Genomic DNA, 15,000 nt, shown 5'->3' with positions numbered 1-15,000 from the left:
TCCACCTCTGAGGACATCTCCAGAGATGCATGGTTGGCAGCAGCTTGGAAGCAGGAGTGGGAGTCAGCCGGGCCCTCCCGAATCCACCGCTACATCTGGGACCCAGGAGATGGCGCCATTGGAGGAGACGACCTACCACGCCGGCAATGGACCTCACTGAACCGTCTACGAACTGGTGTCGGTCGCTTTAAAACATCAATGAAGGCGTGGGGCCTGGCGGACAGTGCGGCATGCGAGTGCGGTGACCCAGAGCAGACCGCCGACCACATAATCACCATCTGCCCCTTATATAGACCACCCTCAGAAGCCAGCCTCTTCGACCTAGAACCAGAGATGCGGGCATGGCTACGCGACACCGAGTTGGACCTCTGACGTTACACGAAAGAAGAAGAAGACACTGCTGACCAAGGAACCTGAGGCTGGAACACGCTCCACCTCCACCTCCACCTCCACCACCACCTCCACCTCCACCTCCACCTCCACCTCCACCTCCACCTCCACCACCTCCACCTCCTCCTCCACCTCCTCCACCTCCTCCTCCACCTCCACCTCCTCCTCCACCTCCACCTCCTCCTCCACCTCCACCTCCTCCTCCTCCTCCTCCACCTCCACCTCCTCCTCCATCTCCACCTCCACCTCCACCTCCATCTCCACCACCATCTCCACCTCCACCTCCTCCTCCTCCTCCTCCATCTCCACCTCCACCTCCACCTCCATCTCCACCTCCACCTCCTCCTCCACCTCCTCCTCCATCTCCACCTCCACCTCCATCTCCACCTCCACCTCCACCTCCATCTCCACCACCACCTCCACCTCCTCCTCCTCCATCTCCACCTCCACCTCCATCTCCACCTCCACCTCCTCCACCTCCTCCATCTCCACCTCCACCTCCACCTCCACCTCCTCCTCCACCTCCTCCTCCTCCTCCATCTCCACCTCCACCTCCACCTCCACCACCTCCACCTCCACCTCCACCTCCACCTCCACCTCCACCACCACCTCCACCTCCACCTCCACCACCACCTCCACCTCCACCTCCTTGATGTAGATTAGATTAGATTTATTGTCCCCAGGGGAACATTTTCATTTTCATTTTCACACCACTGTACAGTATACATGTATACATACAACACCGAATAACACAGACAACAAACAGACAGAACTACACGTGACAGATACACAAGTACACACACTCAGCGCGGTCTGTTATTTAAGGCAACAATGGCTGCGGGGATCAGGCTTTTGCCAAAGCCCTTTTTCACCTTAGCGTTCTGTACCTACGCCCGGATGGCAGTGGGGCGAGGTACAGGTTGAGTGGGCGGGTGATGTCCTGTTCTAGTGTGGTGGCGATGCGTGAGATGGGCCCTGTTGTTTAGTGCTGTGAGGTTGGGTGTGGGGAGGCCAGGTATCCTGGCAGCAGTGTTGGTGATGCGTGTGAGTTTGGAATAACAGTACATGAGATGGGGTGTACAGATGAGTGTACAGTTCCATTACATTTTTAGCATTTAGCAGACGCCTTATTCCAAAGCCACTTACAATCAATACATTTGACTAAGCAAGTGAATCATCAATCCACCAGTCGTAGCAGGAAGTAGTGGTGTAGTGGTGGTCTAGTGGATAGTGAGTTGGACTTGGGATCGGAAGGTTGTGAGTTCAAATCCCGCCTGAAGCCACACCACTACTAGTGTGCCCTTGGGTAAGGCACTTAGCCCTCAGTTACTCCAGGGGGAATGTCCCTGTAATTCGTAATTGTAAGTCGCTTTGGATAAAAGCGTCTGCTAAATGGCAAAATAAATTAATTAATTTAATTAATTAATTAATTAGGAAGAGTAATCTAGCTCAGGCCAGGGGCCATTGATAGAAGGAAGAACCTTCTTCTATCACCTTCTTCTAAACCTAGCCTAGTGTACGCAGCCCCCCGTTTACCTGAAGCCCACCATGATCTCCACGGTCTTACTAAGTAACAGAGTTACAGCAGAGGGAGGATTACACAATGACAACGGGGGACCCTGCAGTATGACAGCAGGATGTAAACAGGGGAGATTAGGACATGTTCTCACATCAACCGACCAATCAGAGATGGCCTACCCTCCGGTACCCCGACTGTTAAACGCTAACTGAGACTGAGGAATCATTTACAACGGAAGGAAGCCTTTCTGTAACCTGTGTTCCAGGATAGCTCACTTCTTCTGTGGTGCATAGATGGCTAATTTAATAGTTGACTTGGTAAATGGACTGCACTTATATAGCGCCTTTATCCAAAGCGCTTTACAACGGCCTCTCATTCGCCCGTTCACACACACATTCACACACCAATGGCAACCAAGCTACCATGCAAGGCGCCGGCCCGCTCACTGGGAGCAATTTGGGGTTCAGTGTCTTGACCAAGGACACTTCGACATGTGGCCAGCCGGGGCTCGAACCGCCGATCTGCCAACCTTGCGACCATTAGAAGCCGGCTCTACCTCCTGAGACACAGCCGCCCCCTTGTTCCATGGTGTACAATAGTCACTATTAAACATGTTCCATTATGTACAATAGTCACTATTAAACATGTTCCCTTGTGTAGGGAATGAGAATCAGAATCACAGCAGCCGTACTTCCTCTACAGTCCTCATTATCGTCTGAACGACACCTCACAGCAGTAGGGGATATCTCGAGACTGAACTATCAATCTCTGGACTATCCAAACCAAGACAGTCCTACAATCTCTCAATCAGAAGGCTTAATGATGGAACCTGAATGTCCTTTTCTCGTCTCACTGTCGACCAGCAGGTGGCAGCAGTGAGGCAGCAAAAAGACATTCAGGCTATCATTCAGGCTATCTATCTATCTATCTGTCTATCTATCTATCTATCTGTCTGTCTGTCTGTCTATCTATCTATCTGTCTATCTGTCTGTCTGTCTGTCTGTCTGTCTGTCTATCTATCTATCTATCTATCTATCTATCTATCTATCTGTCTGTCTGTCTGTCTGTCTGTCTGTCTGTCTGTCTGTCTGTCTATCTATCTATCTATCTGTCTGTCTGTCTATCTGTCTGTCTGTCTGTCTGTCTGTCTGTCTATCTGTCTGTCTGTCTGTCTGTCTGTCTGTCTGTCTGTCTGTCTGTCTGTCTGTCTGTCTGTCTGTCTGTCTGTCTGTCTGTCTATCTATCTATCTGTCTGTCTGTCTGTCTGTCTGTCTGTCTGTCTGTCTGTCTGTCTGTCTGTCTGTCTGTCTGTCTATCTATCTATCTATCTATCTATCTATCTATCTATCTGTCTGTCTGTCTGTCTATCTATCTATCTATCTGTCTGTCTGTCTGTCTAATCTATCTATCTATCTGTCTATCTATCTATCTATCTATCTATCTGTCTATCTATCTATCTGTCTGTCTATCTATCTATCTATCTATCTATCTATCTATCTATCTATCTATCTATCTATCTGTCTATCTATCTATCTATCTATCTATCTATCTGTCTATCTGTCTAATCTATCTATCTATCTATCTATCTATCTATCTATCTATCTATCTATCTGTCTGTCTATCTATCTATCATGCACTTAGCTCTCTCCCTCGCTAGCTTGATAGACGCTTTTCTGTTTTGTTGATAAGTTTCTCACGATCTTATTGGTCGTTGCCCTCTGCATTGGCCCTGCTGCTCGTCTAGACCAATCAGCAGTGAGCAGGGAGACAGAGAGTGTCCAGGCCCAGGGGGTCATTCATTAGCACATCTACACATGGCTAACTAGCCTCTCCCTGGAGACACATTCTCCTCCTCCGTGTGCCTTGCTGTGAATCTGCCGTGTCATGGTTTAAAGTAACAATGACACCCTGCACCTCAGACCTGAATTACAACATGTTTAATAGTGACTGACTGTTCACAAGCCATCAGGCTCCTAGGGAAACACACTGGCACAAGGCAATCCCCCACTGCATCCCCACTGCACTAATATTATGGGCTATTTTGGGGCTTTCTTGCACCCTGAGTATACCCCCTTGTACGGGTCACCCTTGGGACTAGGAGCACCGTGTCAGGACAAACTTGTGCTTTTAAAACACCAATGATGCCCCGGGTCAATTTGACCCGAACAGTACCAAAGGGATCAAAAAGTAAACATCACACAAGGGTTAACTATACATATTATGACCACCTGACTACTTGGTCACTACCTACTTGAACTCTATACTGCTCCTCTTGCACCATATTACACACCGTATGACAGTGTGTCACATCTCACTGTAACCTTCACAGCATTTCTGGACAACCTGATATTACTCGAAGCTGAACTTTCCGTAACGTTGTTTACAATGAGAATGTTGATATGTTGATTTGCATTCTGCTGCTATCACCTATTCTATTATTGATGCTATTGTATATACAGCTATTGTTGATTGTTGACTGTTGTTTATATCCTGCTATTTATATCCTGCTATTATATCCTGCTCATTCTATTATTGATTTTGTATTTCTGCTGCAATGCCAATGTCTAATGAACCTGAACCCAAGGATTTTACTCTTTTTATTACATTGATGTAATAAAGGTGTAGTGGCTATTCGTCAACAAAGAATTTCAGAGAGAACAAAATAAAAACTCACAAAGAAGGCCACTGATGCACCATTTCAGTTCGGTTGTTCTCAGGCAATTAAGAAGTCCATTGTCCAGCCAGGCTAGATCCTCATTGTCCAGGCTAGATCCACCTTTACGTTGATTTATTATCCAGTTCAACGCAAAACTCATGTTCAACCATGCTGCCTCTCTCTTGCTCTGGTCAAAACCATGTCCTCACCTGGTGCATCACCTGACACACACACACACCTGCTACCTTTATCCCTGAAGAGGAAATGAAAATGTGTAGTACACTAAAAGGATTTTTTAAAATTACTAAAAAGTAGGATGATTGACAAGTATAGAACAGAGGTATAGATATAGTTTTTGTTTAACTTTTTGTTAACATGCGTATGTAACATTTTGTTTTTAAATGTTTCTATGTCTTGATTATGCACTTGAAAACCACTAATGTAAAAAGGGTAGGCGCATTAACATCGTTTTTTGTTTGGTACTTTTGAGTTTTCTGTTAAGATGCACAAGTGAAAATTTGTTGTTGTTGTTTTTGATTATGCACTCATGGGGAAAGAAAAAAAGAAGTAAACATGCATGTAACATGGGTAGGTGCTACACCTTTTTGGTCCTGGTACGCATTGTGACTGTGTACATTTTTAAATATATGTATTGTATACTCTGTCCTCACCTGGTGCATCACCTGACACACACACACCTGCTACCTTTGTCCCTGATAATGCCCTTCAACACTAATGCTTGGCCTGGGGCCTAGTGCCCCTAGTGGTTAAAATAGAATACAAACAAATACAAAAAATAACAAATAATAATAACAAAATAATCAAACTAATGAATTTTTTTTTTGTTTTAGCTACAAAAAGCAATTGTGATTGTGATTCTGATTCTCTACACAAGGGAACATGTTTAATAGTGACTATTGTACATAATGGATCATGTTTAATAGTGACTATTGTACACCATGGAACAAGGGGGCGGCTGTGTCTCAGGGGGTAGAGCTGGTGTCTAATGATCGCAAGGTTGGCAGATCGGCGGTTCGTTTGAGCCCCGGCTGACCACATGTCGAGGTGTCCTTGGGCAAGACACTGAACCCCAAAATTGTGAGCGCTATATAAGTCAGTCCATTCACCATTTATTGAACTCAAGATGAAAGGAACAGATTAGAAGACCCAATGGCACCATTGTGATGTGGAGGCCAGCCCAGAGGAGGTCATAATTTAATAATTTAATAAATTAATTTTTAATAATAATACTTTTGCCATTTAGCAGACGCTTTTAATCCAAAGCGACTTACAATTAAGAATTACAGGGACATTCCCCCTGGAGTAACTGAGGGCTAAGTGCCTTACTCAAGGGCACACTAGTAGTGGTGTGGTTTCAGGCGGGATTTGAACTCACAACCTTCCGATCACAAGTCCAACTCACTATCCACTAGACCACCACTACCCCACATCACCCCAGGTCATCAATTGTGTATGTTGTATCCTGTCTTGCTTATCCTGTACTATTGTCACTTTTTAAATCTTGAATTATGCAAGATCGCATTATTGTCTTGTGCTGCAATGTCAGGAACCGAAGCCTAAGAACTGTACTCTCTTAAACTTGTGTAATGTGACCTACCCCCTCCACACTCGACCCTACACCCTACCGCCTCCACACTCAACCCTACACCCTACACCCTCCACACTCAACCCTACACCCTACCCCCTCCACACTCGACCCTACACCCTACACCCTACCCCCTCCACACTCAGCCCTACACCCTACCCCCTCCACACTCAGCCCTACACCCTACCCCCTCCACACTCAGCCCTACACCCTACCACCTCCACACTCAACCCTCCACCCTACCGCCTCCACACTCAACCCTCCACCCTACCCCCTCCACACTCCACCCTACACCCTACCACCTCCACACTCAACCCTACACCCTACACCCTCCACACTCAACCCTCCACCCTACACCCTCCACACTCCACCCTACACCCTACCCCCTCCACACTCAGCCCTACACCCTACACCCTCCACACTCAACCCTCCACCCTACCCCCTCCACACTCAGCCCTACACCCTCCACACTCAGCCCTACACCCTCCACACTCAGCCCTACACCCTACACCCTACCCCCTCCACACTCAGCCCTACACCCTCCACACTCAACCCTACACCCTGCGATTCAGGACCCTGGCCGCTAAGACAAACAGACTGAATAACAGCTTCTACCACAGGGCCGTCCAGGCCCTGAACACAGCAAAGACCTAAGTTCTGGGCCCTGGACAGTCTGGACGGATTGTATGGCAGCTGCTGGACTGAAAAAAACAGGTGTAGTGCTGAGGCACAAACATGTACATTTCAAGCCTGCAAACTGTGACACTTTAAATAACGTGAAACAATACTATTGTGCAATATGACAACCCTAGTCGTCTATCTGTACAGTATAGTACAGTGGATTGTGTACATAGCCTTTATTTATGTAAACCAGCTCCTTCCCTTCTTGTGATTTTTTTTTAAAGTGTTTTTTTTTCCCTTTCCTAACACCAGGGGAGCCACCCCTCCTAAATTTCGTTGTTTGGTACCTGTACTGTAGCAATGACAATAAAGTCCATTAATTCATTCATTCATTCATTCATTCATACACCCTACCACCTCCACACTCAGATTCAGATTCAGATTCATTTCTGCTTTATTGGAATCCCGCCAGTAGAGCTTGACAGGAAGGATGGGTGAGAGAGAGGAGAGATGACAGGAAGGATAGGTTGATTATTATTATTATTATTATTATTATTATTATTAATCCTTTATTTAATCAGAGTAGTCATATTGAGACAGTAGCCTCTTTTTCAAATGAGCCCTGGCCAAGAAAAGCAGCACTTAGTTAAAGAGACACCACATACAGTATAAAAACATACAATAAACAACATAAAATATTCGCATGTATGATTCAAAGTCTCTGTAACACACAGGTTAAAACCAGAGAGAGGGATCAACATGCTGAGTTTCAACTGTTTCTGAAGTACATTCCAAGTTGAAGGAGCATTGTAACAGAATGCAGTTTTACCATATTTAGATCTAACATTTGGCACATTAAAAATAAGCCACCTGAAATCAAGTTTCTCTAACGCCTCACATGGAGAAGTGTCAGTGCAGACAGACAGACAGACAGACAGACAGACAGACAGACAGAAGTGTCAGTGCAGTAAATAATGGTGTCATCCGCATAGAGGTGCACATCAGCATCTACCTGTGTGCAAATGTCAATTATATAGATTATAAATAATAATGGCCCCAGAATGGAGCCTTGTGGAACTCCAGTCTTAAGTTCCGCCTTCTCTGATGTCATACTATCACATATGACACATTGAAATCTACTTGTGAGATCGTTTTTAAACCATCTAGGTGTTGAGTAATCTACGTGTTGAGTAATTTAGGTGTTGAGTCATCTAGGTGCTATCTATATCAGGGTATATACAGGAATCTTGAGGTTAATTTCAATACCTTTCTAAGACTTTTTAAAGACCTTGTCAATATTTTTCCAGACCTCACCGCCACTTCGAGCTGTAACCGTTGACATCAGGGAACCTTTTAACTTAACAGTTTTAGTTTGCAATAGACTAGTCCACTATCATACAACAGAATTTCCTGTTCATCTTTGTTTTTTAAATAAAACTAATAAATTCACGAACTTTTACTCAAAGTTTTTCGGACTCAAACTCTTTGGACAGAGTCTAATTCAGAAAAATACCTACAAAATTCAAGACCTCATAAAATCGTGATAAGACTTTTTAATACTTATTAAGGGTCTTGATTTTCCCAAAATTTATTTATCAACTTTTAATACTTTTCAAGACACCGCGGATACCCTGTATACAGTATATATCTAAAGATGCTGATTGGTCACAGGGCGTTCAGCCCCGTAGCCTTCCCATCATCCTCTGCTCCTGCTACATCCTTCATCTCCTGCAGCGCCAGACTCTTCTTCTGGACCTCCTGTTCCTCCTGGGCACCTGGCCGCACCTTACCCCTGTCACACACACACACACACACACACACACACACACACACACGCACATGAACAACATGGGTGTTGAAATGAAACGCACACGTGCTGCTGAGGTTGATGCTTACTGTGTGTTCGAGCCGTAAGAATTACTCTCTTACACTTGTGTAACTTGACGTAACAATAAACTTGAAACTCGAAGCTAGTTACCATCTCAGACAGACAGACAGACAGACAGACAGACAGACAGACACACACACAGACAGACAGACAGACAGACAGACAGACACACAGACAGAGAGACAGACAGACAGACAGACAGACACAGACAGACAGACAGACACACAGACAGACAGACACACACACACACAGACAGACAGACAGACACACACACACACACAGACAGACAGACACACACACACAGACACACACACACACACACACACACACAGACAGACAGACACACACACACACAGACAGACAGACAGTTACCATCTCTCCTCCACGTCGTGGATGGTGTCAGGCAGGGGTACGTTGAGGGTCAGACAGACAGACAGACAGACAGACACACACACAGACAGACAGACACACACACACACAGACAGACAGACAGACACACACACACACACACACAGACAGACAGACACACACACACACACACACACACACACAGAGACAGACAGACAGACAGACAGACAGTTACCATCTCTCCTCCACGTGGTGGATGGTGTCAGGCAGGGGTACGTCGAGGGTCTCGGGGAGGAAGCAGGCGAGCCCCCCAGCGATGAGCCCCGCCCCCCCGTACACCAGGCTGGGCAGCGGGGGCAGCACCTCGTCCAGCATCAGGACAGCGGGGGCGGCCATGCCCCCCACCCTCGCCATGGTGGACACAAACCCCAACCCTCTCTGTCTGGAGGGGGGGGGGGTGAAGAGGAGGAGGGGGGGTGAAGAGGAGGAGGGGGGGGGTGAAGAGGAGGGGGGGTGAAGAGGAGGAGGAGGGGTGAAGAGGAGGAGGGGGGGGGTGAAGAGGAGGGGGGGTGAAGAAGAGGAGGAGGGGGGGTGAAGAGGAGGGGGGGGGGAGAAGAGGAGGAGGGGGGGGGCGTGAAGAGTGTTCCTTAATTACTTGACTGTAGTGTTGGAGTATCATTATTCATATGCATGCATGGTTGCAGTGTGTGTGTGTGTGTCGGTGTGTGTCGGTGTATTTGTGTGTGTGTGTGTGTGTGTGTGTGTGTCGGTGTCGGTGTATTTGTGTGTGTCGGTGTATTTGTGTGTGTGTGTGTGTGTGTCGGTGTGTGTGTGTCGGTGTATTTGTGTGTGTCGGTGTCGGTGTATTTGTGTGTGTGTGTGTGTGTGTGTGTGTTACCTGATGACAGTAGGGTACAGTTCTCCAATGTACAGGTTGATGCAGGTGAAGGATGCAGCGATGAAGCCCTTGCCCAGACAGGCCATAATAGTCCTGCAGGTCTGCATGTCTGTGTGTGTGTGTGTGTGTGGGACGTAACCATAGAAACCCCACTCTATTAACCATACAATAACACACATCAAACCTGTCTCAATTATTACTGTTAACACTAGAACAGCCGTGCCTTTTTTACCTACTAAAAGAGCCTCTTTACAATGCTCAAGCTGCTATTTACACACAACGACCACTAGTTGGCCGCTTGTAAATTATGAATGAATGAATGAATGAATGGTCTTTATTGTCATTGATAGTACAGGTACCAAACAACGAAATTTGGGAGGGGGGGCTCCCCTGGTGCTAGGAAAGAAAAAAAACAAAACAAAAACAAGAAGGGAAAGGAGCTGGTTTACATAAATAAAGGCTATGTACACTATCCACTATACTATACTGTACAGATAAAACACTGTGCTGTACTCTATGCTATGCTATACCTATTCTAACATTTCCTATTTCTCTGCAACCTTATGTCATTGTCATATTGCACATAGTGTTATTGCACATTCATTTAAAGTGTCGCAGTTTGCAGGCTTGAAATGTACACATTTGTGCCTCAGCACTACACCTGATTTTTCAATCCAGCAGCTGCCATCAAATTAGCCTGCCTCCTACACAGAAAAACGGCAAAATAGCTTTATACTAGCTTATCCTTACCCTTTTTTGGTGAAAATGTAAGGATACTGGGTGGTAGGACGCAAATATCTAGGACAAGTCATGAAAGGAGCGTCCTGAAATGTGATCGAGTGCAAAGATATAAACATCTTGACTCCTGGCTGCTCTACTGTTAAAGGGAAAGCCCAGCTGGGGTTGGCCCTGGCCTCGGCTATTAGCTGATTACCCCTGAAATTAAATGAAAATGTAAGTTACATGTTTAACCTTTATTTAACCAGGAGATTAAACCTTGAGATTAAAACCTGTATTTGGAGGGAGACCTGGCCAAGATAGCACACCAGTACAGATACAAACAGTCACACACAGTGTGTTGCTTTCTTAGATACTGAATAGTCATATTCATTGTGAAAATATGTGACAGTATAAGTAGAGAAGTAGGGCAAGGTCGTTTTTTCAGTTTGAAAGTGCAGATTGTTGCTTTTAAATGAAACATTGAAATCTGAACATAGTTGGAAGAAGATGTGCTTTCACCAGCCCACATTATGTCCAAAAGGTCACATTATGTCCAAAGCACCTAACATGGCAGGGCATTCCACAATCTGGGTGCATAAAATGAGAATGCAGCCTCACCAAATCTCTTCTTGTGTGTGTGTGTGTGTGTGTGTGTGTGTGTGTGTGTGTGTGTGTGTATAACTGTGTGTGTGTGTGTGTGTGTGTATAACTGTGTGTGTGTATATAACTGTGTGTGTGTGTGTATAACTGTCTGTGGTGTGTGTGTGTGTGTATAACTGTCTGTCTGTGTGTGTGTGTGTGTGTGTGTGTGTGTGTGTATAACTGTCTGTGGTGTGTGTGTGTGTATAACTGTGTCTGTGTGTGTGTGTGTGTGTGTGTGTGTGTGTGTGTGTATGTATAACTGTGTGTGTGTGTATAACTGTGTGTGTGTATAACTGTGTGTGTGTGTGTGTGTGTGTGTCTCACCTGAGGGGACCAGAGTGTTAGCCAGGACGGTGAGCGAGGAGAGGATGAGGCAGGAGGACTGGGTGGCGCGTCTCCCCAGGTATCCCAGCATGCCCAGCACCAAGAACTTAGCAGGGAAGTCGATGAGGGCGAAGAACACGTGCGTCAGGTAGATGTTGGAGCCAAACTTCTGCAGGTCCAATATCAGGCCGTAGAAGGAGAACGCTACGGAGAAACTGGAGAAGGAGGAGGAGGGACAGCTAAGGTGTAGCCTGAAGAGATGGAGGTCTTTAGGAGGGACAGTTAAGGTCTAGCCTGAAGAGATGGAGGTCTTCAGGAGGGACAGTTAAGGTGTAGCCTGGAGAGATGAAGGTCTTTAGGAGGGACAGTTAAGGTGTAGCCTGAAGAGATGAAGGTCTTTAGGAGGGACAGTTAAGGTGTAGCCTGAAGAGATGAAGGTCTTTAGGAGGGACAGTTAAGGTGTAGCCTGAAGAGATGGAGGTCTTCAGGAGGGACAGTTAAGGTATAGCCTGAAGAGATGGAGGTCTTCAGGAGGGACAGTTAAGGTGTAGCCTGAAGAGATGGAGGTCTTTAGGAGGGACAGTTAAGAGATGGAGGTCTTTAGGAGGGACAGTTAAGAGATGGAGGTCTTCAGGAGGGACAGTTAAGAGATGGAGGTCTTCAGGAGGGACAGTTAAGGTGTAGCCTGCAGAGATAGAGGTCTTCAGGAGGGACAGTTAAGAGATGGAGGTCTTTAGGAGGGACAGTTAAGGTGTAGCCTGAAGAGATGGAGGTCTTCAGGAGGGACAGTTAAGAGATGGAGGTCTTCAGGAGGGACAGTTAAGAGATGGAGGTCTTTAGGAGGGACAGTTAAGAGATGGAGGTCTTCAGGAGGGACAGTTAAGGTGTAGCCTGAAGAGATGGAGGTCTTTAGGAGGGACAGTTAAGGTGTAGCCTGAAGAGATGCAGGGTCTTTAGGAGAGACAGTTAAGGTGTAGCCTGAAGAGATGGAGGTCTTTAGGAGGGACAGTTAAGAGATGGAGGTCTTCAGTCTACGGCAGAAGATAGGGAGTGACTCTGCAGTCCTGACAGCACCAGACAGCACCAGCCTCCCCTGGAGTGGAGGATCTTACCCGACCGCTACGAGACACACGGAGATCCTCCTCATGACCGGGGTGCGGAACAGGTCGGACGCTGTGTGACTGGACTTATTGGACTGAACCTCCCTACGCATGTGAGACTCCAGCACCTGTCTCACACACACACACACACACACACACACACACACACACACACACACACGTTACTGGACTGGACGTCCTTATGTATGTGAGACTCTAGTACCTGTCTCACACACACACACACACACACACCTCCAGGGTGATCTTCTCAGCCATCTCAGGTCTCCCGTTGATCCTGGCCACACGGTGGATGTGTTTCAGGGCCTCCGCAGAGCGCCGGCTCAGGACCAGCCAACGAGCCGACTCTGAGTACCACCTATGGACCAATCAGAGAGAGAGCTGACTCTGAGTACCACCTACGGACCAATCAGAGAGAGAGCTGACTCTGAGTACCACCCACGGACCAATCAGAGAGAGAGCTGACTCTGAGTACCACCTACGGACCAATCAGCTGTCACTATGGAGCCTCTGAATAGACCAATCAGGAACAGGCTCCCAGGCTATCAGACCAGAGACGCGGGAGACTCTGAATAGACCAGACAGGAAACTAACGGCAAAGAACTAGAACCTAAAACACGGTAACCGCGGTAAGCACGGTAACCACGGTAACCAGTATTCAGGATGGAGCCAACATATGGGGCAAAATGTAAAAGAAAAAAACGGGGTTCCAACCAGGGCCCACTGCACACCACAAGAGACTGTGTTAGCCAGTCGAGCTAAAGCCCAGCTAAAGCCCAGCTCAGCAGACGACCCGGTATTGAGCCCAGTATGGCCACATAAACCCCCCAGCATGCACCAGGTGGTGGCTAGGTGGCTACACGGCTACCATCGTAATCCCAACGTCAACTCACGTTTAACCTACGACAGTTTCACTCTGCTTGGCTCTCCCCGTGAACTACAACGAGCCCTCCATCCTCCGATCTCTACCTCCTCTACCAGCCTCTCCAGACCCTCACCAGCACCGTGTTAGCCTGCGGCGCTAACGCCTAGCCTAGCCTAGCCTAGCCTAGCCTAGCCTAAAGAGCACCTGACCCTCACCAGCACTGTGTTAGCCTGCGGCGCTAACGCCTAGCCTATCCTAGCCTAGCCTAGCCTAGCCTAGCCTATCCTAGCCTAGCCTAGCCTAAAGAGCACCTGAGCCTCAACAACAGTGTGTTAGCCTGCGGCGCTAACGCCTAGCCTAGCCTAGTCTAAAGAGCACCTCACCTCACCAGCACTGTGTTAGCCTGCGGCGCTAACGCCTAGCCTAGCCTAGCATAAACAGAAACCTCACCAGCTGTAGGCGAAGACGAGGAAGAAGGGTGCGCAGACGGCCACCTGCAGCTTGCGCCAGTCCCTCAGGCTGTAGGCCACGCCGGCCAGGACCATCTGACCCAGGGTGAAGCAGAAGGAGGAGAGCGGCCCCACCAGGGTCCGGGTCCTAGTGGGGATCCACTCCACCTCTGGGTGGGGAGGAGAGAGAGAGAGAGACCAGGATGTTAGATAACAGTGTCTCTGTCCTAGTGGGGATCCACTCCACCTCTGGGTGGGGAGGAGAGAGAGAGAAGAACAGACCACAACAGACAACGACAGACAACAACAGACCACGACAGACAACGACAGACAACGACAGACAACTTGTTCTTCTTCGGCGTATGGGTAGTTGTTTTTCCTCTCCACTCCACCAGGCTCGGTGCCGAGGGGCTACCCTTTTACCACCCCGAGACCTGGTTGAGGGGCTCACCCGGGCTATATTTCTGGACACCCCTCCAGAAGCCACGTCATCGTCTCGTCATCTAATACCGACAAACCATGCATCCCGTTGGGTGGGTGGTACACCGGGCAATCCAGGATAACATGGTCTGCGGTTTGGTCCTCTGCGCCACACTCGCACGACGCATTTGGGGCCAAGCCCCATCTGTGCATTGATGAGCGGAAACGCCCGACGCCGGTCCGGAGACGATTGAGCCTCACCCAGGATAGCCTTGGCAAGTCCATCCCGAGGGGCTCAGGGCCGGCGACTGGGATGTGGTCACGGAGTTTGGAGGTGTTAGCCTCCCACTCCGCGCGCCACATATAATCCGCCCATCCTGCCGCACTGATGTTGAGATCAGACAGACCACAACAGACAACAACAGACAACAACAGACAACGACCCCACAGGCATGTTAGAAAACATAACAACGTTGTATTAAAGGCCTACAGGTGTTTTTAGTCTTGACTTGAACATATTTGCTGAGGTTGCATCC

At 47.8% G+C, this 15,000-nt stretch overlaps 1 protein-coding gene across 1 annotated transcript in view; it reads right to left on the bottom strand.

The window, feature by feature from the left end:
* Positions 1–8,457: 8,457 nt before the first annotated feature.
* Positions 8,458–15,000, bottom strand: part of oatx (organic anion transporter X) — a gene marked incomplete at both ends in the record, with an annotated part of 11,581 nt that continues 5,038 nt past the window's right edge. Inside the window, 7 exons of the mRNA XM_080549938.1 lie at positions 8,458–8,584; positions 9,264–9,470; positions 9,927–10,035; positions 11,613–11,827; positions 12,725–12,840; positions 12,965–13,088; positions 14,046–14,214. Coding sequence (XP_080406064.1) covers positions 8,458–8,584; positions 9,264–9,470; positions 9,927–10,035; positions 11,613–11,827; positions 12,725–12,840; positions 12,965–13,088; positions 14,046–14,214 — 1,067 coding nt within the window. The remainder of the gene's footprint in view (positions 8,585–9,263; positions 9,471–9,926; positions 10,036–11,612; positions 11,828–12,724; positions 12,841–12,964; positions 13,089–14,045; positions 14,215–15,000) is intronic.

This window comes from Nansenia antarctica, assembly GCF_963989245.1.
Source record: "Nansenia antarctica genome assembly, chromosome: 20".
Lineage (NCBI taxonomy): Eukaryota > Metazoa > Chordata > Actinopteri > Argentiniformes > Microstomatidae > Nansenia > Nansenia antarctica.
The sequence above is the reverse complement of the archived record's forward strand: the minus strand, read 5'-3'. Positions and strand labels throughout refer to the sequence as shown.